The sequence below is a fragment of the Panthera leo genome, chromosome E2 (genome assembly GCF_018350215.1).
Source record: "Panthera leo isolate Ple1 chromosome E2, P.leo_Ple1_pat1.1, whole genome shotgun sequence".
In the NCBI taxonomy this organism is placed as follows: Eukaryota; Metazoa; Chordata; class Mammalia; order Carnivora; family Felidae; genus Panthera; species Panthera leo.
In genome coordinates this window covers 42,717,370-42,739,999 of record NC_056693.1, presented here as the reverse complement: position 1 = coordinate 42,739,999, position 22,630 = coordinate 42,717,370, and the positions used below count along the sequence as shown (strand labels likewise).

At 52.3% G+C, this 22,630-nt stretch overlaps 1 protein-coding gene across 5 annotated transcripts; it reads left to right on the top strand.

Annotated features, from left to right (window-relative positions):
- The first annotated feature begins 915 nt into the window (after positions 1–915).
- On the top strand, positions 916–21,994 carry ZDHHC1 (zinc finger DHHC-type containing 1). 5 transcript variants are annotated; one of them, XM_042918127.1, is made up of 12 exons: positions 916–1,189; positions 7,699–7,745; positions 9,130–9,372; positions 14,119–14,294; positions 15,884–15,985; positions 16,396–16,520; positions 16,600–16,776; positions 17,046–17,158; positions 20,791–20,873; positions 21,117–21,204; positions 21,335–21,413; positions 21,517–21,994. In XM_042918127.1, the coding sequence occupies exons 2-12, from the start codon at positions 7,737–7,739 to the stop codon at positions 21,798–21,800; spliced, it is 1,479 nt and encodes a 492-aa protein (XP_042774061.1). In that variant the 5' UTR covers positions 916–1,189; positions 7,699–7,736; the 3' UTR covers positions 21,801–21,994. The 5 variants fall into 5 exon arrangements, with proteins under 5 accessions (XP_042774061.1, XP_042774065.1, XP_042774064.1 ...); XM_042918131.1 differs by having other exon boundaries at positions 917–1,189; positions 16,618–16,776; XM_042918130.1 differs by lacking the exons at positions 916–1,189; positions 7,699–7,745; positions 9,130–9,372 and adding an exon at positions 14,434–15,607 and having other exon boundaries at positions 14,234–14,294.
- The last annotated feature ends 636 nt before the right edge of the window (positions 21,995–22,630 follow it).

The following is a 22,630-nucleotide window of genomic DNA, read 5'->3' as shown; positions in this document are numbered from 1 at the left end:
AGGTTCTTCCTGTTTTTTGAGAAAGCCTGAGCTCATGGGAGGGTCCATTTCCAGTGTTCCCAAGGAGAAAGGGAGAGGGAGCTTTCAGGGAAGCTGGGTCCAGCAGGGAGGTCTCCAAGGCAGGGGAAGGGAAGAGTCTTCAGGCCCTGCAACCAGGGAAGCAGGCACCTATCCCCTGGCAATCTTGGGGCATCAGGCATGGCCCCTTAGAGCCCAAACCTGGAAGTCCTGTGGTTGGGACAATGGCTGTGGCTTCAGTACCAGAGAGGACCCATGACTAGAGCGTGCTTCTCAGGCTGCTATTGCAGGAGATCCTGAGTCCTTGGAATAACCTGGGTAATAGGAGCCCAGCAGAGACCAAGACTGAATGTCCCACCAGTCTGGAAGAGGGGGCTCCCAGTAGGATTTCTACTTAATTTAAAGGAAAGATAGAAAGGAGATATTTTGTGCTGCATATTTTCTTTTATACTTCACATTTTATATTATGGGGAAACCTGCATATTTATTTGTGTATTTGTCTATACCTGTCTTTCCCTTAGCCTGTAATCTCCCTGAGGGGTAGGGATCTCGTGTTACCCATGGTATGCCCAGTGCCCAGCACATACTCATTAAAGTGTGCAGGCTGACTGGGGGGTCTCCCCGACAGTGGTAGTCTCAGGGAGAAACTGAAGGGGGGCACGTTTGGGACAAGTTACGATTTCGAGAAGACAGCTGTGGAGTGAGGGTGGGGGAAAGTGGGTTTTCGAGGACAATAGTTGAAAGGGAACGGGGAACGCGGAGGCTCGGGTTCCAGGGATCCCAGGGGTCCCTGGTGAGCCCCGCCCCGAACCTTGGTGCCGGCGCGAAGCGACGCAGCGCGGTTTGGCCGCTGTGGGGCGCCGTAGCCCGCGCCGTTGCCAGGGGAACGGGCCCAGCTCCTGAAGAGTTCCATCCCGCCTCGGCCTGGCCTGGCGGGGCTGTACAGCCAGCCCGCTCCAGCCGGTGCCCGAGGACTTGCCCGCCCGGCCTCCGTCGCGCGGCCCGGGATGGGGCCCCGCTCCGGGCTGCGCCACCGCCTGGTCCCGAGGACCATCTCCGTTGTGAGGGTCTGAAGTGCAGCCACCGTGGGAGGGTGGACGGCCAGGCGCGGGGGCTGAGCTACCGGGTGACCTTGGCAGGGCCGATCTGGCTCGGTCGACGCGACGCGCAGGTGAGTAGCCCCCACCGCGGTTCTCACCTCGAAACCTGGCATGAGCCACGGGGTTGTGGCTGCAGCCGCCCGGCTGTGCTCTGCGCTCACCTCTGCCTGGAGCCCGCGGCCTGGGCTTCAAGGGACAGGGCAGAACGCGGGGCTTCCTTCTAGTATTCATCAGGTTCACATATCTGCATTGAGCAGATACTCAATATACACAGTATACTCAATACTGTGTGCCAGGGACGGGGTCACTGAGGATTCCAGGAAACGGCACGATCTCCAGAACCCACAGAGTATTAAGGGGGGTGGGGTGGGCAGACTCCAGATAGACGACTGTGTGATTTTCGCTCGAGATAAGTACTCTGGTGACGTCATGGAGGGGGGCGGGGGTGGTGTTCTGGCAGGGTCTCCTATAAAAGGTGACTTTGAAGCTAAGACCTGAAGGTTGAAAGGAACCAGAATTGTAAGTAGGGGAAGGGTGTTTCTGGAAGAGGGAAAAGCAAATGCAAAGGCAGCAAAGTACTATGAAGGAACAGAAAGGATGAGGGGAGCATTGAAGGATGCGATGGAGGTTTCAACTTTGTCCTAGAAGCAGGAGGAAACCATTGAAAAGTTTTGATGAATTTGAAGTTTTGAAAAGCTCACCTTCCTCTGGCTGCTGTGGGCAGTGTCCTTATGACAGGGCACACCAGCAAGTCATTTGAGGGCCATCGTAATTCTGCCAGTCTAACTGTGTCTCCTAGAAGAACTTAGTCTCTCTGAGCCTCAGTATCTTCATCTGTGAAAGGGGGATGTTATTCTGCATGTTGTTTATGAGAGAGAAAGTGAGAGACCAGTCCATCCGCGACCAATGACAGAGGAGGTCTTTGGGAACAGTTTGAAATGACAGGACCTACCTCAGAGAGTTGTGAGGGATTATAAGTCATTCTGTTAAAGTAGTTCCTGGCACAGAAAAAGTTCCCTCCAAATGGCCATTATTACTTAAACTACATTGCTACAGGGGAACAATGATGGAGGGTTGGATTAGGGTGATGGCAGCAGAGATGGTAACAAATGGTTTAATTTCTTTTATTGAAGGAAAGCTGGATTTAGAGATAGGTGTGGGGTGGTCTTTGCTTTTGTGGAACTGGTGGTTCACCATGGAAGATGGGTTTGTAAACGGATAATCACCATGAGTTGCAATAAAAGCAACATTGGTGCTTCGTTTTTTTTTTTTTTCTTTTGTTTTTCTTACTTTGTTTTGTCACAACTTTGCTCTTAACGACTGTTTCTTGGTGGGTGTTCCTCCAGGCTTGCTCCTACAATCATGTGAGTTGATTTCCTGGTTAAAATCAACAACCGTTGGCTCCTCTCATTGGCCTTTTTTCGCTCCATTGTTACTCCTTCCTTCTTGTCCCCTTTCCCTGGCTAAACCTGAATCCCAAACATTGCAGTGGTTGCTTCAGGAGGAGAATGGCACAGAAAATGTTTGCACACCACATCAACTCAGGAATGAGTGAGATTTCAGGGTTTTCTTGCTCCAGCATCAGACTTCTGTGTGTTGTTTATGTGAAGAGCCCAGCCACATCTGAGGCCAGTGACTGGACGGGTCTATGAGAACAGCTTGAAGTTCCAATTTATTTTCTGGGCATTGTCGTGAGGTGCATATCTTAGTCAAACTGGAGCCACTTCCCAGAATTTTAAGGCCAGAGACTTCTCTGGTACCTGGAGGGAATTTTAATAAAGTATTTGCCCAGGGGCGCCTGGGTGGCGCAGTCGGTTAAGCGTCCGACTTCAGCCAGGTCACGATCTCGCGGTCCGTGAGTTCGAGCCCCGCGTCAGGCTCTGGGCTGATGGCTCAGAGCCTGGAGCCTGCTTCCGATTCTGTGTCTCCCTCTCTCTCTCTGCCCCTCCCCCGTTCATGCTCTGTCTCTCTCTGTCCCAAAAATAAATAAAAAACGTTGGAAAAAAAAAAAAAAAAAAAAAAAAAAGTATTTGCCCAAAACTTCTTTTATAAATGACTTTTTTTGCACTGTAAAACAGTGTGTACCATGCAGCATTTTTTTTTCCAGCCTCTGTTTAGGTTTAAATTGGACATCTGTTAAATCTTAGTGAAAATTATTTTATTTTATTTAAAAAAATTTAAGTTTATTTATTTATCTTGAGAGAGAGAGCGAGCAAGCGAGCTTGGGGGAGGAGAGAGAGAGACAGAGAGACAGAGAGAGGGAGGGAGAGAGAGAATCCCAATCAGGCTCCATGCTGTCAGCACAGAGCCCACATGGGGTTTGAACTCACAAACTATGAGATCACAACCCGAGCCAAAATTGACTGAGCCACCCAAGCACCCTTAGTGAAAATTATTTTAAAAGCAGATGCAAGGAAAAGTTGTTTAGAAATATCCATAGACGGGTGCCAGGATGGCTCAGTCGGTTAAGTGTATGACTCTTGATCTCAGCTAAGGTCTTGATCCCAGGGTCATGAGTTCAAGCCCTGCAAGAAAGCAAAAGAAATATCCATAGAAAATAATTCCTGTAAATCCTCTAGCTTTTCTTAGCAAACAGAAAAGATGGTTGTGAGCAAAACCATCCTGTTGCATGCACCTTCCCTTTGGGTTCTGGAGTCACAGGAAGCTGAGCTGACTTTTGGCTGAGCACTGGAACAGGGTCCTGCCCAGCAACTCCTCTTGTGCTGCCCAGAGGTCTGATTCCAACTTTGACAAGACTCCCAACAGCTCGTAGGGAGCTCTGTGGTTCTTCCTCACAGCTCTGCAGTGGAATGATTCAGAGTTGCTTTTCGAGGAGTGAGGAAGCACCGAAATAAAACTGAGCACTCTTTTTGCATGGTAGTTAGGTGGGATTTCCTTGTTTGTCAGGTGTGGTACAGGGCTCTGGAGCCCACAAGCACATTTGGTCTACGTGGCAGCCCAGTGGGCCAGGAGGGTAAGAGGTGACACCCCTTAATTATTTATCTGACACATTCTTTTTTTCAAAAGCATTGATGCATATGGTAAAAAAAATTTCAAACACTGCACAGTAAAAGCAAGTCTCTTTCACTGCAGCCACTAGATCTTCCCAGAGGCTGTCCCTGTGTTTGCCTTTTTGCATTTCTTTCCAGAGAGAATCTATGCAAATTGGAACATACCCATCCCCGTTTGTTTTCACTTACTTGATATAGCATGTTCTACAACTGCCCACATCTTGCTTTTTCACTTCACTTTGTATCAAAGGTCATTTAATCCCTCATTGTTTTGACATTGTATAGCATTTCATTGTGTGACTGTGCCATAGTTTGTTTATATTGTTTTTTGTTCTTTATTATTGCAAACAAGACTGCTGTGAATCTTTGTGTACTTTGTGACTATATGTATAAGATAAATACCTAGAAATGGAATGACTGGGCCTAAGGGTATATGGGTTCTAAAGTTTGGTAGGCATTGCCAAATTGTCTTCCAGCTACCTTTTTTTTTTTTTTAAGTGGGCTCGAACTCATAACCCCGAGACCCAAGAGTTGCATGCTCTAGTGATTGAGCCAGACAGGCACCCCCCAGCTAACTTTTTTAAAAGCTGAGTAAAGAAGACACCCAAAGAGTTGCCTCTGAAATTTGCCTCCGGGTTACCCAATCTGTGAGTGGCAGTGCAGCAACCAGAGCCAGGATCTGTTTCCAGGCCTTGTGCTCTTGCCTAGCTCCAACCTGCCTCTCTCCATTGGTGGCTCAGGTCCCCAGGCCCTCAATCCTGCTCTAAGAGCCCTGTCTCTTCTTCTCTAACCCCATCATTCTACCCTGCCAGTTCAGTGGCGTCCTCCTAAAAAGCCTCTTTAGTATTGAAATTGATTCTTTTCTGAAATCCTCAAACATTTTTCAGGAACACAGGGGTGCCCACAGCCTCTCCAGGGCTAGTATTTTTCACTTGCGTCTGGTTGTTTCGACAACGCCATTCATAAATCTTAGGAAGCATTCCTAAATATTTTTTTGGTGAGAGCAGAGGTGGGCAAGAGGGAAGTGGATCAGTCATAGAACTATTCTACAGTTCATAATGAGAACTTGAAATGTTGACTTCCCTCATTTAAATTAGGCACATAAAGTAAGGTAGCCTTTCTTTTGAAAATGCTATTTTAGGGTTTTAGCATAGGAATGTTAACAGGAAGAGATTAGTGTCATCTTGGCAATGACCTTTACCTTATTGGGACAAGGGAGGGGGCTATACAGCCCCTCTAGCCCACCTCAGAAGCCAGGTGGGTCCTTGGCTTACCCAAGGTGACCTTTACCCAAAGGTGGCGACTTTTGGCCTTAACACTCCTTGGGACCTCGTTACTCTTGTCTCCATCTCCACCAGTTTAACTCTGTGGTTTGTTCTGTGGCAGCAGAAGGTACATGAAGAAACTTTTACCAAGGCGCACATACCTCTCAGCCCACCAGAGATGCAGCTGGAGGCATCGGTGGTTTAGGGGACCTTGTGGGCTTGGCCTCCATCTTCTGGCCAATTCTTCCCGAAGCACAAGGCTGCTGGGCTGCTTCCCTCCCTGGGCCAGCCTGCTGTTGTGTCACCTTTCCCCTCTTGCTCGTGCCCTCTTCCCTACTGGACTAGAAGAAAGCTTTCTAAAACACCCACCACCTTTGTGTCGTTCCCCTGCTTTAAACTTCTTATGACTCCTTGTGGCTCTTTCAATAGTAGCCAGACTTCCTTGCCTGGCCTCCTAAGCCCCATGGGATCTGACCCTTCAGCTTCTCAGGGCTCATCTCCTTCTCTAGATCCCCCCTCCATGCACCCTGTGTTCTGTCACTCTGAATGGCTCACCCTTGTATGACCCATTCACCCACTGCCCTCATGTCTGTCTGGGCCCCCAGAAAGCAAGGCCCTGAGGTCAGGAGCCTGGTCTCATCTGTGTTTATATCTTTAGTGCACACAGGGGGCTGGGCCCCAAAAGTGCTGACTGGGCCAAGGTGTAAATGCACAGGCTGGCCAAGCTGTCCGGGAGCAGAGCCATGCATCTTTCATTCTGGTCTTCTAGAGAAGTGCCGAGAGGGGAGGGAAAGCCAGAGAAGTTCCTGGGTCTGATGACAGTGCTTGGTCCCATCCCTGCCTGAGGCCCTATCTTGGATTCTCTCCTACCTCCCAGCCCTTTTAATCAAAGCCTTTTGGGCCAAAAGAATTTGTAGCCACCAACCCCACAAGGGAAAACGTCATCAGGTAAGAGCTGGCTGGCCCAGGTTTTCCGGGCAGGTGGCATGCCTCCTGGTCAGCTTGGGTGTCTGCTCTGGGGTGCTGCTACTTCTGTACAGGACTCACCCAATAGCACCATTCCCCTGTCCTCTGTCTCACATGAGGGGCACCTCCCTGGGCCAGTTGTCCCCGGGTTTGGAGTCAGAGCCACCCCCCAGGCCTCAGATGATGAGTCCTCCCACTTCAGATATTGGGGAGACAGCAGCACTGGGGGTGCCTGTGACCACTGCCACTGTGAGCAGTGGGGACATGTCAGTCATATGCCTCTGCTGCTTTCTTTAAAAACTTCCTCAAGGTGTAGGGCTGCACAGGTGTGAAGATGGCAAAAGGAAAGCTAGAATTTAAGGATCCCAATTCATGGGTTCCCTTCAAAGGAGTTTCCCTGGTGATGGTGTCACTGGAGAACGGATGTGCAAGCCACAGGGATTTGCCCCTGAGCAGAACCACCCACCTCAACTGTATTTACAGGGCTTCACCTAAAGACCTTTGAATTCCCAAAAATCAAGGACAGATTTGCTACCTCTGGGGACATTGAAAATAAAGTGGTACCTGCTTTTTTTTTTTTTTTTTTAATTACCATTGTCTCTGTGATCAAAGGTGAGACGGTTAGAATGACCATCCAGTGGCCCAGCTCTTATGACAACATGTTCCTTGGGACCACTGGTTTAAGAAAGCAGCTTCAACCAATCCCATTACTTTGGAAATTAACCTTGTAAAATATCAGATGCAGCAGCCTTCCTTTGGAGAGATCAGGAGAACCCAGAGGGCTATTTTAAGGATAATTATAATATCCATCATTTATGAAGCATTTATGTGTCAGGGCTTTACTTACAGTGTTGCTGATCTATACACAGCACTAGGTAGCCATCCCTACCCCCATTATTCAAATGAAGAAACAAGCCACTCAGCTAGTAAGTGCAGGGCCAGGACTTGAACCCAAATCTGTTACCTCCAAAGCTGGGGCTCTTTTTTCACTTTTCACTGTTTCTTTTTGGAGACAAAGCAAATGACCAGGGGATTCCAATTGAGTCCCTGGGAGAAAACTAAGGTCATCCCATTTAGCTTTGAGATAAGGCTGCTCAGAGATGAATATGGCGGGCTTGGCTTACAGGAGGCTCTGAGCCTCAGGTGGGATGAAGCAGTGGCTAAGTGTGAATGTCCGGCAGTCAGGGTAATAATAGCCAGTGGCAGGGCGAGCTGGGCAAGAGGTATGTCTCTGCATGGTGGCTGTGCAGATTGAAGGCAGGGCAGAATGGGCCAGATGGTTCTGGGTGGACCAGCATTCCACACCATTTATCGCACCCACATTTCCCTTTATTTCAGATGATTTCAAGTCAGCAAACATTTACTGAGCACCTACTATGTACAAGGTATGTTTTGGGTGCTTGGGGAAGGGGTGTGTGGGCAGCAGGGATAAGTGAATCACAGTACAGTAGCTGCCCTTAGGGAAAATTGGCATAACAGGGAGCAGATGTGGGGATGACACAGGGTTCCAAGTGGCAAAGTGACTTGCCCATGAAAGACTGAGCATGAGGGCCCCCTGACTCTGTTTGGGGCATCAGGGAAATCTTCCTGGATTGGTGATGCTTAAAGTGGGCACTGAAGGCCAAATCACATTTTGTTGGGCCAAGATGTGAGGAAGGTGTTCCGGGTAGATGTGCTGAGGGGGGTCTGCTGTACTTTCTGATATAGTCAGACTCCTTGGCCCACAGGCATGGGCTCCTGAAAGGAGAGTCCAGCTGCCAGGGTTTTGTCCCTTACTCCTGGCCATCCCACCAAGAGCTCTGAGTTGGCCTGTCTCCCCAGGTGTGGTGCTGCCTGCCCAGGTGCTAGTCCTCCCTCAGGCCCAGAAGATTCTGGAGGTGGGGCTCTTCCTCCAGTAATGACAGCACACCCTGCCTGCCTTGCATGTGATTTTGGCCACTAGGCCAGGTCTTAGACTGAAGGATGGTGGGACGGGGGTGGGGGAGTGCTGCCACCTGGTGGTCTGGCTGTGGAGGAGGCCCAGCCTTCTCTGAGCTCTCAAGTGAGTCAAAGGCCATCAGCCCACTTGTCTCTTCTCAGTGCACTAGGCCCAAATTTACCTAGAGAAACATGGTCATTTCTGCTGCTGGAAGGAAGCAAGGGGGGATCCTTCCTTCTCTTGCATGCTGGCCCCTCCCCAGCCAAGAAGTCTGAGGCACAGGGGAGATGGTTTAAGGGCTCCCCCATGGCCCATCCCCGCTGTTCCCAGCCTCTCTCCTAAAGGGATTACGTGCTAGCCCAGGGGCAGACGCCAGACCCCCTTCTGAGCACCCCTAGTCCATGTTTCCCCTAGCAAAGAGTAAGGGGGCCCTTTCTGACACTTGCATTTGGGCCTCAGGACAGAGGTGACTAACAGAATCAGCATGTGTTCTCATTGCTCTGGCCCCAGCCTGATATTGTTACCAGATGACAACATGTCTTACTGGGTTTAACTTTGATGGCTGTGGAGACAGCACTTTGAGTAACAGGGAGCCACACTGTTCTGAATAAACCCTGGACCCTCCTATCTTGTCCTGGCCAGCGCTGGGGCCAGAGCTTGCTCTGGGGCTTTGAGAAATACTCCACTACCACCTTCCCCCATGGCCTGTCTTCATCATGCTAGGGCCCCAGTTCTTCTGCAGAGTAGCTGGGAGATGACTTCACATCCCGGCCTGCTCTCCACATGGGGCTCTGGGCTCCAGCCCGGGCCTCCTTAGGCTAATGCTTTCTCTACTTTTCCTTCCTCTGGAGATGAACGTCTGCAACAAGCCCTCCAACAAGACAGCCCCTGAGAAGAGTGTGTGGACGGCGCCTGCACAGGCCAGCAGACCCTCCCTGGAGCTGCAGGGCCAGCGGTCCCGCCGGAATGGGTGGAGCTGGCCCCCTCACCCGCTCCAGATTGTGGCTTGGCTGCTGTACCTCTTCTTCGCTGTGATTGGCTTTGGGGTCCTTGTCCCCCTCCTGCCTCACCACTGGGTGCCCGCTGGCTATGCTGTATCCTTGGGAAAGTGTGGGGCTAGTACATGGGAGAACTGGGGCAGTGGATGGAGGAACATGGCAGGGGCCTGAAGCTGGGCTCCAGAGCCCCACAGAGTGCAGGCAGGCCCCCTCTCTGCCCAGGAGCACCAGCTGCCTCCCTGCCTGGTTTCCAATCCCCATCTGACCCCTCTGCCTGATGGGGTGAGCAGATGGACCTAATGTACCTTGGAGCATTTAAAGTCCACACAGCTAGGAACCTTGTCAACCGAGATACCGCAAGAGTGATCACAGAAGAGAGCCTTAATGTTAATTGTGTCCAGAGCTCGACAAGGGATAGAGAGTAATTATTCCATTTACAAAAGAATCTTTCACTTTTCAAAAAGAGTCATGGTAGAATTCTTTTACATAGTAAGTTTCCTGGTATATTTAAAATGTGGTTTTATGTACCGTCAGATAATTATGCTGTACCCAGGACTGTTTAGGAGCTCATTGGTTTTGTAAACCAGACTCTTAGTGTGAGGCTGAGTTGACAAGAGGAGGGATAGAGATGCCCTGGAAACTCATGGGAACAGTGACAAACACAAACTTGCCTGAGCCCAGTGGTATGACTCCCCCAGCCTTGGCCACAACCCCCAGGAGCCGAGGACGTGGCTGCAAGGCTGGGAGATTGGGGTGCAACAGGTGGCTATGTGCCCCTGTGCGGAGGGTGCCCAGAAGAGGGTGCCCTCATGTGTGTTCTTCATGAAAATGATTTCTTGGGCTTCCTGGGGGAGAAGGGCGAGGGTGGGCTAAAGGAGGTTAGCAGAGATTAACTTGAAAGCTCCGGGCGTGGGGTCAGCAGCCGAGGTTGGTCACAGCTCAGCCCTTCAGGGGTCAGACAAGGCTGAGCAGCTTCGGCCGGCTCCCCGGTTCTCAGCCTCCTCCTCTGTCTGACAGGAGTCCTGCCTGCTTCGCAGAGGAAAGGAGCACCAAGGGTGTGTGTGTGAGCACCAGAATATGTGAGCCAGAAGTGTGAGTGTGCTTTCTTGGGAAACCACAGAGCCCTTGGCTGGTGAGTGACAAGGACAAACATGTGGAGAAGGACTGTAGAGAAGGTTGTTGTCCTCAGACACCAGCAATATCGCTGGGGGGCTTCCTGGTTCACTAGGACCCAGGGCCTAGTCATCAGCTGTGTAAATGGAACGCTGGCCTTTCCCTGAGGGGACCAACAGGACTTAGGCCTTAGTGCTCTTAAGTAGAGTGGTTTGTGAAATATTCCTCCCATGATCTGGAATGGGCATGCCCCTCACTCAGGATTATCTGGGCTTCTACCACCAGGGTACCTGGGAAGCCAGATTCATAACCACGTGGTTGCAGTGAGTACAGTCAGAGCAAAAACAGTAAACAAGAGTAACTAGCATCTGTTGAGCATGTATATGTGCCCGGCACTGTGCCAAGCCCTGTATGTGGATTATATCATTCAATCCTCATAATAATCTATAAGGAAGGTGTTCTCCCCCACTTTACTAATGAAGAAGTCAGGGCTCAGAGAGTTTAAGCGACTTCCTGAGGTCACACAGCTGATACCCACTGAGACAAGAAGGGCTGCTCAGGCAACCTGACTCTGAGGCCGTGGGACGATTTAAGGGTTTTGTCCTCTCCACATTCATCCCTTTGGGCAACGTGGAGGCTCACAGAGCCACCAGGATTGGCACTCCCACTTCTAGGCCTGTATGCTTCTCCTTCCTTCCATCAAAGCCACCTTCCTTATGAAAACTTCCTCAGAGCCCCTGAGGAATGAGGTAGGGTAATGGTGTGTAGCAAGTACCTACCTGGGGCCTGGAAGTGGCCTGAGACCTACCGTTGCAAAGATGAGTAAGACAGGCCCCCGGCCCTGGGGTGCTCAGCCTGCCGCTGGGGGAAAGCCTTGTAGATTAGAGATCATCACATGGTAGGTATGAGGGTAGGAGCCATACGACAGATTATGGGTGTAGGAGGAGGGCTGTCTAGACCAACACCACCGTGGGCTCAGATGCGGATCTGCTATGTGCCCATCCTCCTCTGTGGTCACCTCTCTGGGTACTCTTGGCTCTGCCCCTTTCCTTCATCATCTGTATCCAGTCAGTCATCAAGTTCTGTGGATGTTGGCTCCTAAATAGCTATCCAGGCTTGCCCTCATTCCTCCCCACTGCCATCTGCCCCTCTTACCTAGATGACTGTTTTGTTTCCAAATAGGCCTCCCTCCACACCCTCTTGGGCCAATCCATCTGTGTCCACCTGTGTTCCTGCAGCAGATTGCCCTTTCAAAATCCAAATCTGATAAAGTCGCTCCCCAGCTTAACATCCCATAATGGCTTCTTCCTGTCTTAAGAAATGATGTTCAAGATCCTCAGGACTCTTCATGTTCTGGGTTCTTTCCATCTCCCCAGCCTCTTACATTATTTCCTCTGACACCACTGGTCTCTTGGCTGGAAGGCTCTTGACTCTCTCCCTACCCCAACACCCAGCTAAATAAGAAGTCCAGAACTGGCAGCCCACAGGCCTGTTTGGCCTACAGATTTTCTTTTCTTTTCTTTTTTAAAGTAGGCTCTATGCCCAGAGTGTGGCTTGAACTCACGACCCCAAGATCAAGAGTCACACGCTCAAGCAACTGAGCCACCCAGCTGCCACCAGATTTTCTTTTTTATTAAAAAATTTTTTTAATGTTTATTTATTTTTGAGAGACAGAGAAGGAGCGTGCACACACACGAGTGAGGGAGAGGCAGAGAGAGGGAGACAGATCCGAAGCAGGCTCCACGCTGACATCAGAGAGCCCAATGTGGGGCTCAAACTCAAGGAACTGTGAGATCATGACCTGAGCTGAAGTCAGACGCTTAATTGACTGAGCCATCCAGGTGCCTCCAGATTTTCTTTTTTAATTGGGGGACAGTTAACACACAAAATGGACAGTCTTAAGTGTTCCTTTAGCAGGTGTATTTTAAGAATTATTTATTTTTTGTCAACATTTAAAAAATGAGACCTCATAAAAAATCCAGATTTCTAGTTCCTTTTGAAAAGTTAGAATATGGTGGCGTGTGCCCTTATTCTAGCATGGCAGCAATGAGCTGAGCTGGAACCACACACCAGCCACCCCTCTGGCCGGGACTCTACTTGGTCCCAGTACCCAGCCAGGCCCCTCCTATTTACATTATCTGTTCCTCTCCAAGTCTCAGCTGAGATGATGCTTCGTCAGAGCAGCTTTCCGGATCCCTTCGGATTAGATGAGGTTACTCAGTTGTAAATTCACATGGTCCCATGAACTTCCTTCATTGTAATCAACCCATTATTTGATTAACATATGTGTTTCCCATCAGACTGTAGGCTCCTCGGGGCGAGGGCCCAAGTCTGTCTTGCCCCTGGCATAGCCCTCAGAGCTTGGCGCAGAGAAAGACCTGAGTGAACAGTCAAATGAATGAACCAGGGAGTGGTATGGGAGGAGTGTTGGAGCAGAAAACTAAATGTTTGCCCACATTCAGTGTGTCTGAAGAGAGGCTGGAATGGTGAGGAGTAGTGGGTGGTGATATCAGACAGGTGTGACAGGAGCCAGAGCAAGAGAAGCCTTGGCACTGAACAGAACAGTAAACTTTAACTTGAGAGCCATCGAGAGCCACTGTAAAAATTGAAGCAGGCAAGGCTTTATTTAAGCTATTCAGTGCTCACTTTGGGATCAAGTGAAGGGCAGGCTCAAGGGCACTGAGGCCAGAGGAACAGAGTCAGGAGACTGTGGAATACCCAGGGAAGAAGTGAAGGCCTGACCCACAGCCAGGGCTGTCTGGCCTTCGTGGGCTGTGGTCCTCGTGTTCAGCTGTGGTCTAGCACATTAGGGAAGAGCCTGGCTCACACAGACATGTAGGGAAATTTGGCCACTGGGAGGAGGAGGAAGAAGGAAAAAGGAGGTTAGGCAGCCAACTGATGGAGGGATGAATGATGGAAGGATATGAGGTCTGCCTGGTTAGCAAGAGGACAGATGGAGGGAGGGAGGGCAGATGGCTGTCTGGAACCTATTGGTGAATTTTTACAAATGTAGACTTTGCAGCAAATTGTCAGGATACTCGTCCCCTGCATTTGTTCTACTCACTGAGCAGATAGGTCCTGGATGATCTGTGTTTCAGCCCCAGGAATTAGCCAGGCTGCCCCTGGCCAGGCGCTGAATATGTCAAGCCATCCCAGAATCCTCAGCCCTAGGGCTCCAAGTACCTGGACTCCAGTCAGGGAGGCGGTGGGTGTATTGGACCCTATCTACAAGTGATTCTCCATCTGGCCCAGCTGCTGAGAAAGGACGGCTGCCTCCCTCTCAGATCCGAATTCCTATGAAGGCAAGAGAAACAAAGTTAGAACTTATATTTTGGGTCCTTGGGCCTTAGAGGATAATCTCTTTCAGTCTCATTTCACCATTTAGAATCTGAAACCAGATCAGATTCCAAGGTCAGACCAGCCTATGGTCTGTGCCAGGACTGGAGCAGTGAGGCCAGGGCCCTGTGGTTGGGCCGCTCAGCGACAGTAGGCAGTGCCTTGTGAGCTCCATTACCAGATGGCTCCTCTCTTCCATCTGGGGCATGGGTATGCCGAAGAGGTCTTTCAAGGAAGCTCTTGTGGGGCTGGAGGTAAGAGGTGGCACAGGCAGAGAGTCTCTGCATGAGGGAGTCATATGGAGGTGGAGAGCTGCTACCTGGCCCTGGAAAGTGGGGAAGAGGGGCTTCCAGCCAGCAGAGTGTGCAGTGAGTCTTTAACCTTCTGGGCCAGTGCATGGGCGCCATCTTTGCCGGCCACCTTGTGGTTCACCTGACTGCTGTCTCCATCGATCCAGCAGATGCCAATGTGAGGGACAAGAGCTATGCAGGCCCCCTGCCCATTTTCAACCGCAGCCAACATGCACACGTCATTGAAGACCTGCATTGCAACTTGTGCGACGTAGATGTGTGAGTGAGTGTGGACTGAGGGTGTGTGTGGGTGGTGATTGTGCCCCGGGGCACTGCCAGCGTACGGTCAAGGTGGAGAGGGGCATGCCCAGGGCTTTATAGTTATGCTGATGCCTCAGAAACCTCATGTTTTACACAGTCAAGAATCTTGACGGAGTGACAGAGAATTGGGTGAAGGAGGAGATTGGAAACAGAAGATGAGGAATGGCATTTCCAACAGTTACAGTAGGAGACAGTTGGCACTGCCACAGACTTTTCTACTGACTGACTCTGCCAGTGACTCCCCTACCCCCATCTCTCACAAGCATTCCCAGATAGGGACGGGGAGGGGCACTAATGCTTGAGTACTTACTATGTGCTAAGTGCTTATGAACAACCCTGCAGGGCGGGCAGCACCTCACCTCACGGAAGAGGAAGTGCCCAATGCTCATATGGGAGCCCAGTGCTCCCATATGACCTATGCCTGAGGTCATATGGCTATTGGGTAGCAGAGCTAGATTCACAATCCAGCCTGCCTGGCCCCAAGCCCATACTGTTATCCTCAGTTACCCATGAGGAATCTGAAGCCCAAAGAGGCCAAGTGACTTACTCCAGATCATGCTGCTAGTGGGAAGGACAGTCAGAATTTGCAGAGCCCATGCCTCCTTGGCTGTTCTGGACTGCCTCCCTAGGTCCCTCCCTACTCTCCTGGAGCTTCCAGCCTCAGGCAGGGGATTGGGGGTGGCGGTATGGTCCAAGGCTAGCTCTACATTTCTAATCTTAATGTTCACAGCCTGTTGAAGGGGTATGTCCCCAGGACAGAGAAAGAGGCAATGGCATTAAGGCACTGAGGGGTTTGGTGTCTGATCATCCTTTCCTTCACTAGGCACCAGTCAGTGCATTGCTCTTAAGTGGATGCTGTGGCAATGGCTGCCCACTCTGTTCTGTTCTGGGGAAGGGGCTGCAGCTCACTCTCCCACACCCCTTTGGGCTTGCATTCCTAATGTGGCCTCACCTCCTCTGACCCCCTGCAGCAAACTGCTGTTCACCCAGATGTCAGCTTGCTCCTCTTCCTTTGGCTCCCTTTGGGTTAGCCTAGACAGGCTTTTTCTGGCAGAGGTTTTCTGGAAGAATGCCAGTAAAATTCCCATAGACTGGCAGGGAAATAGGGACTCAAAAAATGGAGATGTCAGAAAAAGCAACGCAGGCCCTGGACCCAGCAGCCTTGCTCTCTTCTGCTCCTTGGTGCCACACCTGCATCGTCTCCTGGCTTGGCGCAGGGGTCCTTGCTTGGAAAAGAAGCCCCATTTCCGTTTCATACCACCATCACGCAGGTGCGCAATCCCTTAGCGGTTAAGTGTAATGCCTCCCAACCCCTCTACCTCCTACCCTGGCTCTTCAGAAGCCAGACCTCCTGTGGGTGCTCTGCTTCGCAGTGCCACCAGAGGGCGTGCGCGCTCCCCGTCGCCGTTTCCAGGTTCCGGTGGAGTGCGGGGTGGGTAACGCGCTCCAGGCCCGGCGTTCCGGTCTTCCGTGGCCCCAGCCAGGCCGGTGGCGAAGTGCGGGAAAAGCTAGCCGACCGCCTTGTGCCCCTCCACCCCCTCCCGCAGGAGCGCTCGCTCCAAGCACTGCAGCGCCTGCAACAAGTGCGTGTGCGGTTTCGACCACCACTGCAAGTGGCTCAACAACTGCGTGGGCGAGAGGAACTACAGGTGAGAGCGCTGCACGGGCCGCAAGGGTGCCTGCGGATGCACGGGTCCGAGTGTGAGCCAGGAACCTTGAGCTTGCATATGAGGCGGGGAAGGGGGGGGGGGCGGTGCTTGGTGGACCTGTGCGCTGGTGTGCATTAATGTGTTGGTCTGAGGGTGATGCTCCTGATGGCTGCCACCTGGGACTGCTGAGGGAAGGTTTGGGGCTTTCTCCTGTGGGTCCACAGAATGGTGGGAAGCCTGCTGGGGTGGCTGCCCAAACTGATCTTTGCCCTAAGTCATTGGCTTCGTGAGGAGTTGGGGCTGTGGGGTCAGAGGCCTGGCTCCCCTCCCAACCATGGGCCCTTCTGAGTTCTGGGCCCTTATCCAGCTGGAGCACCTGGGTGCTGACAGCTGCCCACGGCTGGGCCCAGGCTCTTTCTACACAGTGTGGCATCTGCTTTACTGGGTGTCCTGCTCCTCGTGCTGGTGGCCACTTATGTCTTTGTGGAGTTCTTTGTCAACCCCATGCGGCTGCGCACCAATCGCCACTTTGAAGGTCAGTCCCGGCTCCAGGCCCACTTCCACCTTCCAACCCTGGGCCTGTCCTAGTCATTGGTCACAGCCCGGATGAGCAGTCTGCCTGTGCCTTGCAGTCCTGAAGAATCACACAGATGTGTGGTTCGTGTTCCTGCCCGCTGCCCCTGTGGAGACCCAGGCTCCTGCCATCCTAGCCCTGGCTGCCCTACTCATCCTTCTGGGCCTGCTTTCCACAGCCCTGCTTGGCCACCTGCTCTGCTTCCACATTTATCTCAGTAAGTCCACCAGCCCCCACTCACATATACCTATACCTGCCTTGCGGTGGATAGGGGTCCCTAGCCTGCAGGGAGGTACCACTTGGGCCGTAGAACCCTGAAGCCATGCTCCTTTTTCAGTATTGGCTTTTGATGGTGGCCTGGTCTCACTTAATGGATTAGTGTATATGGGGACACTAGTTTTCAGGCTGGGGCTGGGTACCCTCCCTTACCTTCTGAACTCTAGGATCCCCTTTCCACTGCACTGAGCCCTCTCCTCACCCCCTCAGTGTGGCACAAGCTCACCACCTATGAGTACATCGTGCAGCATCGCCTGCCACAGGAGGCAAAGGGGGCCCACAGGGAGCTCGAGTCATGTCCCCCCAAGATGCGGCCCATTCAGGTATAGAAGTCGCCCAGAGGGCTGAGGGGATGGGAGATGGGGCCTGGGTGTGGGAGGGGTGGTGGCTGTGCAGCAAGCAGCAATGAGACAGGGCAAAGGAAAGCAGGCCTGGAACCACAGTTGGAGTAGGGGAGCACCTGGAGGCAAGAGGGGCAAGACCAAGCCTGTACTAAACGCATGTCTGTTTGCTCAAGTGTGAGCACAGCCAGAGGAAGCCCCGTGTTTTCCCGACCCCATGTACATGCCTGTCTGGGCTCCGAGTATGTGCTGGAGGGCATGGGATGTGGGAGCTTGGAAGTGGGCAGGTTGGGGCTGCAGAAGAGAGATGGATCAGCGACTGGGTCGCCAGGATGGAGATGTCAATTCTCTCTACCCGTGACCCTGAGACCTTAGACTCGTCACCTTCTTTAATCCTTAAAAGAGCCCATGAGGCAGGTAATATAACTGCAACCGTGTTGCAGATGAGCCTAACGCTGGGTCTGCGAAGAGTTAAAGTCCCTACACTCTGAAGCAGGAACCCTGTAGCCCAGCTACTGACCAGCCTATCCCCATTCCCACGCCCCATGGCTTCCTGAGGTCAGCAGCTGGAGGTGGGGGTGGTCCAGTTCTTGGAGCCCCCAGGGACTGGGAAGGCAGGGGGCCCAGGCAGGCCTTGCTGGGAAGGCTGAACTCTGGATCCCAAGTCCTCATGGCAACTAGACACAAACACAGGCTGGTGGGCGGGTTGGGAGAAGGCTTGGGACCCGGCCTCTCCTGTTCTCATTGCCAGGGGTAGGGCCTGGGAGGCCCGGGGGGAGTATTGACTTTTGGTGGCGACCCCCCTGCCACACCACTATGTACACACACTGGTGCCTGGCACTGAACCCTTGTAAGTGCAGTGGCAGCTATCCTTGGAGTGGGCATCCCCTAGGCAGGAGACTTTCTCAAGCTCCATAGTCATTACCCACTGAGGCAGGACTGGTCCTAAGATGCTTAGACCACAGGGATCTAGGCCCCTGCCCTGTAGTCACTGCTTGCCTAGGCTTTGGAGTCAGGTGTGCCAGCAAGGGCATTTAATGCCATCTGTATGTGACCTGAGGGAGGCCTCCCCAGGAGGAGGAGGGATGTGTTTGTCCCATTGCACACAGGAGAGTTCTGAGGCTGAGAAGTGCCTTTTACCATTCAGGAATGTGCACTTTTTTTTTTTTTTTTTTTTGGTCAAATTTTTATTTCAATTCTAGTTAACATATAGTGTAATATTGGTTTCAGGAATAGAATTTAATCACTTACATACAACATCCAGTGCTAATCATAAGTGCCTTCTTAATACCCATAATCCATTTAGCCCATCCCCTACCCACCTCCCTCCATCAACGCTGTTTGAGGAATGTATACATTTAAAAAAAATTTTTCAACTTGTTTTATTTTTTATTTTTTAAAGTTTACATCCAAATTAGTTAGCATACAGTGCCACAATGATTTCAGGGGTAGATTCCTTAGTGCCCCTTACCCATTTAGCCCATCCCCCCTCCCACAACCCCACCCGTAACCCTCAGTTTGTTCTCCATATTTATGAGTCTCTTCTGTTTTGACCCCATCCCTGTTTTTATATTATTTTTGTTTCCCTTCCCTTATGTTCATCTGTTTTGTCTCTTAAAGTCCTCAGATGAGTGAAGTCGTATGATTTTTGTCTTTCTCTGACTAATTTCATTTAGCATAATACCCTCCAGTTCCATCCACAGAGTTGCAAATGGCAAGATTTCATTCTTTTTGATTGCCGAGTAATACTCCACTGTATGTATATATGTATGTGTGTGTGTGTGTGTGTGTGTGTGTGTGTGTGTGTATACACCACATCTTCTTTATCCATTCATCCATCAGTGGACATTTGGGCTCTTTCCATACTTCGGCTATTGTTGATAGTGCTGCTATAAACATGGGGGGTGCATGTGTCTCTTCGAAATAGCACACTTGTATCCCTTGGATAAATGCCTAGTAGTGTAATTGCTGGGTCGTAGAGTAGTTCTGTTTTTAGTTTTTTGGAGGAATGTACACATTTTGAAGCTGAGAGAGGATCCTGGGGACAGCTGTGATGAAGGGAAGGGGGTTTGAATGGGGATACCCTGGTATACCCTCAAATTTCCCCAGCTGGCTAGGACCTGGCTCCTGTCCCACCCTGGCCTCTCAGGCTTCTGGGACCATCCTCTAACTGCTGCTCCTCCCACCCTGCCTTGCTTCTGGAGCCCAGGGGCACCAAGAAATGCTTTGCCCCTCTTTGCTGGGCCCTGGAGGGGTGCCGAGTCCATACTGGGGGAAGAGAAATGTTGGGGGGGCTAGATTACCGTGAGGTCCCAGTCATTACCTTGAGGTTCTAGTTCTCGTGACTGGCCTCTGAACGCTTCTTTCCCAGTGCTCCTCTCCTGAGGCTGGCGCCCCCACACTACTTTACAAAGGGCTAGTCTGGGCCTTGGTTGGGCATGAGACTTACTCTGGGCTTCAATCTCTGCATCTGTGCAGGCAGCCCATGGCCAGCTGGGCTCTATCCCCCAGATCTTCCAGGGCCCTGAAGGCAGCCTCCCCACCCCCACCCTGAGCAGGAATGCGGGAGGGGCCCCACTCTACAGCCGTTGCCCCCAAACATAGGCTTGTTTTAGAGACGGCGTTGCTGTTACAGTGTCATCTCTGCATTAGTCAGGACGCCTCGGTCTCCATGGAAACAACTGTTGAGCAGGCGACAGCTGTCCCAGTGCCCCCCCTGCCCCCCCCCCCCCCCCCCGGTAGGGGCGCAGCATCATCCTGGCTCTGCCCTATACCCTCCACACCCCACCAGGGTTGGCTTTTTCCTTGCTTTTGTCTCCTCACCTGTAGTCCTTATGAGCGTCCTTTGTGCTCGGTGGCAGGCTTAGGCCACTTCTGTGTCCTCCGGGCTTCAGGTCCCCTCACTTTCAGGGGTTGGTGCTGCCACTCCAGTGTCACTGTGAGGATCAGTGACTAAAGTAGACACAGAACTTGCCCATAAGCCTGGTCCCAGATGGGGGCTGTGGTACTGTTTTTTCCCACCTCTTAACTGCCTTCTCTTTTGGGGTGGGGGAGACCTCGCTTGGTCCCACTAGTTCCCCCACCCAGGTAGCTAAGATTGTGGCTGGTACCCTGAGGACTCAGCTCCCATCCAGTCATGCACATAGCCTCAGGTGCACACCCCAGCGTATGAATGTCTGGCCAGTCTCCCAGCCAGGGAAACAATCAGGGAGACTAGAGCCCTGGGAGGAGCAAGAAGTAGGAGAGGGTTGCTCTGAGAGCCTTTTCCCCACCACCCACCTTGGCTAGAGCAGACTGAGTACATTGGACCTATGAGGCTGGGGGTTCTCTGGAGGAGGTAGTTTGACTAGATGAAGTGAGGAAGATGGTAGGGATGGGCTAAGGCCCATAAATGGGTGTTTTAAGCCTCAGCCTACAGAGGGGTTTTCCCAGCATAGCTGGGAAGCCTGGAGGACAGTCGGAAACCTCTGTGCCCAGACCTCCCACAGAGACCAGTGAGAAGTGGGGTATTGTGTACAGGATGGGGTGTCGGATACAGGATGGGGTGGGCTCAGGACCCAGAAAGCCTTGGATCCACACCTGGCCCCAGCCTCCCTGACCCCCACCTTCCCCAGGAGATGGAGTTCTACATGCGGACCTTCAGCCATGTGCGCCCAGAACCCCCTGGCCAGGCCAGGCCTGCCACAGTGAATGCCAAGTGAGTGCAACCTGGGCATGTGCCACCTGAACATCTCTCATTGGCATGGCAGGGACATCCAAGGTGGGAGAAAAGGGGTAGGTCAAGGCCAAAGTATAGGTCTGGGTCCAGCCTGGCATGCCCTTGGACAAATCAGTGCCCCTTTCTGTGTGCTAGGAAGGGTGGCTTATTTCAGAACATCCAGAGGGGTGGGATTTGAGGAAACAATGGGCATCCAGCACTTACCCTTCCACTTCCCCTTAGTCTTTCTCAGTTCCTTGCCACCCGAGGCCAAATGGAGCCCCCCCAACCCTCCTCCCCAGAGACTCTGCCTCCCCGGATCCGACCCCAGGTGAGGGGGACTGTGCTGGGCCCATGAGGAAGGGTATGGGAAAGCCGTCTCTACCCTGCCCCACTCCTCTGCTTCTTTGGGTGAAGTGGGGTTTGGGGAAGGGGCACTCAGGCTCCCCATGTCTCTGCAGAAAAAGAGGAAGCGGCGTGTGTATAAGGTGCCAACCTCTGGCACCTCGGATCGGGAATCGCCGCTGCCCAGGCTGTCGGGTGAGTGTCCCTTTCTGACCAGATCCTGAACTCCGAGGGAAAGAAAGGTAGGGCCCCGAGAGTGTCACAGCCCTAAGTTCCACATTTTCCTCCATCCATGCAGGGCCCAGGGGCCCAGGTCGCAGCTCCAGCTCATCATCAGATTCCGTGGGCGCCAGCCCAGTGCATGCCACTGGGCCTGCAGGCGCCTACCACTCAGCGTCAGCAGAGTCCATGGACGAGATTCCAGTGGCGCAGACACGCCTGGGCAGCGCTGCTCTGGCCGCCCCTGGAGGCAGGGGCCGAGAGCCAGGGCTGGCGCTGCAGGTGCGTGCGCCCGCTGTTTTCGTGAGCCCAAGCAGCGGCGAGCCCGGGGCGCGGGGCGGTCCAGAGACCGGCCTACCTTAGCAGGGCGGAGAGGCAGGAGGGCCAAGGAGGACCGGCCATCCCGACTCTCTATGCAACACCCCCACCCTTGCCGCACCGAGTGCACTTTAGGGGCCCCTATGGCCAGCGGGATGGGTCCCCTTCTCCCATGACTCAGCAATACCCCCTCCCCCCCAACCGGCCATGATGCTCCAATAAACTTTTTTTTTTTTTTTAATGCTTTTGCGGACTTAGTGCATACTTCTTAATGGCAAGGGCCATAGGCCCTCCTGGAACTGGACCATTGTCAGTCAGTCTAGGGGCAGAGGGTAGGATGAGCCCCCTCATACATTGAGTGGCCACCTAGGTTGTCATATAGAGAGGTACACGAGGACCTAAGGTGCTCAGGTACAGGGCCCCTGTTGTGAAAAGTCCTGCAAGGCTGCCTGGAGGAGGTTATTTGTCTTGAAAATAGGGTTTATACTTGAAAGGGAAAACAGGCTTTGGGATCCGGAGGCAGCAGAGGGGGCAGGGACTGTGAGGCTGACACCGGGGTGGAGTGGGAATAGAAGACCCCAGAAGTCTTTAAACTTCTTCCTGATGTTGGGATTACTGTCGGTGGGCTTGGGGATTCGTGATTAGTGCATTGGTCCCTCCTGCTCTCAGTGCTCTTGAGTTGTGGCCTGGGGATGCCACACATTATTTGGAGAGCTGTGGCCTTGAGCCAGCTCTAGAACCCACTGCCATTGAGAGGAAGGACTTTCTCGCTCTTCTGCCAGCCCTCTGCCCCCCTCCCCCCCCCCCGCCCCCCTTCACTCTGGCTCCCGCTCCTGTTCCCAAACGGCCTTCAGTTGCCGCTCTGGGAATCTTCA

Excerpts from the sequence above, each read along its gene's own strand:
- ZDHHC1 (XM_042918127.1), top strand. Across the intron at positions 14,295-15,883 it reads AACTTGTGCGACGTAGATGT|GAGCGCTCGCTCCAAGCACT; the intron begins GTGAGTGAGTGT and ends CCCCTCCCGCAG. Across the intron at positions 15,986-16,395 it reads GTGGGCGAGAGGAACTACAG|GCTCTTTCTACACAGTGTGG; the intron begins GTGAGAGCGCTG and ends GGCTGGGCCCAG.